The sequence below is a fragment of the Chenopodium album genome, chromosome 1, assembly GCF_948465745.1.
Source record: "Chenopodium album chromosome 1, dcCheAlbu1.1, whole genome shotgun sequence".
NCBI classification, from domain to species: Eukaryota; Viridiplantae; Streptophyta; class Magnoliopsida; order Caryophyllales; family Amaranthaceae; genus Chenopodium; species Chenopodium album.
This window is the reverse complement of record NC_137834.1, coordinates 921758-925187: the sequence shown is the minus strand read 5'-3', so window position 1 is coordinate 925187 and position 3430 is coordinate 921758. Positions and strand designations below refer to the sequence as shown.

The following is a 3430-nucleotide window of genomic DNA, read 5'->3' as shown; positions in this document are numbered from 1 at the left end:
GGAATATTGGATCATTTGTTGACTAGGCCCAATTGGCTTAATTGGACCCGAACACCAACTAACATTGTTAAGTGTCCATATTTATATCAATCAAAAATCTTTTACTACCTCCGTTACACATTATTTGCAACGATTTTACATAAAGTAGAGAGGGAAAATGTCTAATCGTTGCAAATAATATGTAACGGAGGTAGTATATGAAAATAATATCACACTTCATAGGGTGTTAATGTGTCATAAACCATAAGTAGCTAATGACATTCGAAGTACATGAAAAGCAAACGCGAGTTTTGCATAACAACCTTAATTGATACAATCAACGATGACATCAATAGTTCAATATTGGCATACTTCATAGGGTGTTAATGTGTCATAAACCATAATTAGCTAATGACATTCGAAGTACATGAAAATCAAACACGAGTTTTGCATAACAAACTCAATAGATACAATCAACAATGACATCAATAGTTCAATACCGGGAAAAAATACGATAATCACACAATTCTTTTTATGACACTCTCTATGTTCATTTGACAACAAACATGGGAAAATTTAAGGCAACAATGAAACAAGTTTGTAATTGTAACACAATTCTCATTAGAACTGAAAATAGCTAAAATTTACACTTATAGAGTCCAATAATTGCATAAATAACATTTAGAACTCCAATAATCACACTTCATACACACCTCAATTTAAAATGACAATAAACCCTACTTCTTTAGTTCTTCTTACTTAGAGAAAAAAAAAAAAAAAAAAAAAAGACAAAATACTAGAAGGCGGGTGGTAAAAATCCACCACTGCCTAGCTATGCCATTTCCTCCACAAAGAGGAAATATTCCATAAATCTTAACAGTTACAAAGGTCACTCTCAAAATAAAGGGGTACCCTAAAAAAAACAGGGGTAGTTTAGGAAAAAAGCCTCATAAAATAAGCTTTCAATTTCCCATTTTAACCCCATTAAAAAAAAGTGCTGTAGTAAATATTTTGGTCAGTTAAAATTAAAATACTGACCTTAATCCTAGTTAATATAAAAAGTACTCCGTAGTCCGTATATATACTTAAGGCTTAATTAAGATCACACGCGATAGGACATAAATGTCATTTTACGGTAAAATTTTCGGCTTTCAGCGAAATTGGGCACCCGAATAGGTCTGCCCGAAAGACCAATTCGGAGGGGCAACGTTATAGGACACAACACTATGACCATCACTAGTGGTGACCTTGAATGAGAGAGCCTGTCCATTGAGATAATTGTTGCTTTGCCAATTTTGCCCCCAATTTCTTGACATTGGTTGCCAACGTGTTCTTGACCCTTTAATTTCAACTGCATGTACATCCCCGGCACCACCGACATTGGTTACTAGCACCAAGTTGAAGTACGAGTGCCCGTTGATTGTGAACCTTATACCTCCCCTTCTCCGGCAAGGCACCCTGCACAAAACAACACGTGCAGGCATAATTAACACACGGTTTAATTGTTATATAATATATACACCAATATTAATATTCTCGACTCTTGACTCTTGAGTGCATACTAGTCTACTAGATAATAGACGTGACATGTTTCAACAATTGCGCTAGCCTTAAATGTTTTTCTTAGTTGATGTTAAAATGTGCAGTTTTGTCAAATAAGGGCAATAAATTTAAGTGGTACTTTTTTCTAACGACATCTCTTTATCCCTTTAAGAAGATTTTTTTTAAAAAAAAAAAAAAAAAAAAAAGTGATTTAACATAAAACAATTTTTAAAATATAAATCCATAAATTTTACTTCGTATGTCTTTATCTACGGTTGAAATTATACCTTTAGACATAGGTAACAAAGGAAAAGTATTGTAGTTCCACTTCCATGTGACTCTTAAAAAATGTAGGACCATTTATTACTTTACAATTTTTCTTTCACGATTATACTTTTTTTTTTTTTTTTTTTGAATAGACCAAAACAGTAAATCGCAACATACAACTTTTCAAACAACTTCCTAACTAACTAAACTTTCTCACCACTTTTATTAAATTTTATACTATAAACAAATACGTACACAAAAAATCTCAACCCAATTTGTTCAAGTTTTCTAAAATAGGTAACCTCCTTTAAGATTTTTAGTTCTCAATACGTGAAACACACATCATAACTCAACTTGACTTATTGCGTTACCAACTCAAATTACACTATCAACGTGACAATATATATACCTGCGATACGCAACGGGGACGATACCGGCTCGGTACTGAGCAATGTGTTGGAAAATAGGCTGAGAGAGATCAAAGTGGTGATTAGGAGGGTCACACCATCCTCCAGGAGGGCAGAAATTAGTAGCAGTAACGATAATTGAGCCTCTAAGACACCATTTAGGGTCATTAACACACATTATTTGGTAACACGAACCACACGCTAATCCATTGTTGAATAATGCTGTGCTTAGTGCTGCTGTATTTGTTCCATACCCTTGACTGTATAAATTTCCATACCCACACGCTCCACCTATAAAAAAAAAAAAAAAAAAAAAAATAATTAATCTTATATTAAAAATAGGGTCACATTAAATATAGTTGTAGCAGCACGTTTTATAAATTAATTAATGTATGCATTGCGTGCATTTCTTAGCTTGTATGAATATATGGGTGGAAAGAAATATACCCATGGTGCCGGAAGCGTCTCCGCCACCGTAAAAGGTGGCATGAGCGTTAATCCAACCACCACCACCGCCACCGCGGCCGCGATAAGCATCAGCAATTGAGAAAAATGTGAGGAATCCCACTAAGAAAATAGTACCAAATGCCATTTTCCTGCAAAATTCAACCCAAAATGTAAGCAAAGTTTGTTGTTTATAACACTAAATTTTATTAGTTTTAGAGAGAGAAAGAGAGGAGAAAATTACATGTTGAATAGAGAGAAATGGGGGTTTAGAGGAGAGAGAAAGAAAGGGAATTGAATTGAATTGAGTTGAGTTGGGTTGAGGAAAAAAAAAGGGGGAATAAATAGAGGGTTTAGGAAGAGAAGGGTGTAGGGACTGCTAAGCTAGGCATAGTCACAGAGAAGAGATTCTCTCACACTTTTCTCTCATACAATTACTGACAAAGTAATGGAGATTTGTTGGGTCCAAAAATAGGGGAACTGTGCTCTACTTGAAGAAAAAAACATTGGTTTATTTAATTAATTACTGTTTAGTAAAGTCGTTGTATTTCTTACTTTAGAAATAAATTTTGTTAGTTAGGTATAAGTTTAGTACTCGTACTATTTAATACAAGGAGCAGTGTCATTTATGGTTCCTTTCTTTTGGGACTTGCCACTCGGTTTCACCAAAAAAAAAAAAAATTAAAAAAAAAAATATATATTATTCCTTTGATTTTTACTAAAAATATCTCGATTTAAATTGAAGATCTGTTGAAATAAATTAGCAAAAAAAAAAAAAAAAAAAAAAAAAA

General features: G+C 33.5%; 1 protein-coding gene across 1 annotated transcript; it reads right to left on the bottom strand.

Moving 5' to 3' along the window:
- Positions 1-637: 637 nt before the first annotated feature.
- LOC145639324 (expansin-A10-like) lies at positions 638-3023 on the bottom strand. The gene is made up of 4 exons (XM_081690545.1): positions 2884-3023; positions 2643-2791; positions 2198-2486; positions 638-1437 (listed from the first exon to the last, which is right to left on the bottom strand). Coding segments are annotated over exons 1-4 (747 nt in total). The 5' UTR covers positions 2886-3023; the 3' UTR covers positions 638-1130.
- Positions 3024-3430: the final 407 nt, after the last annotated feature.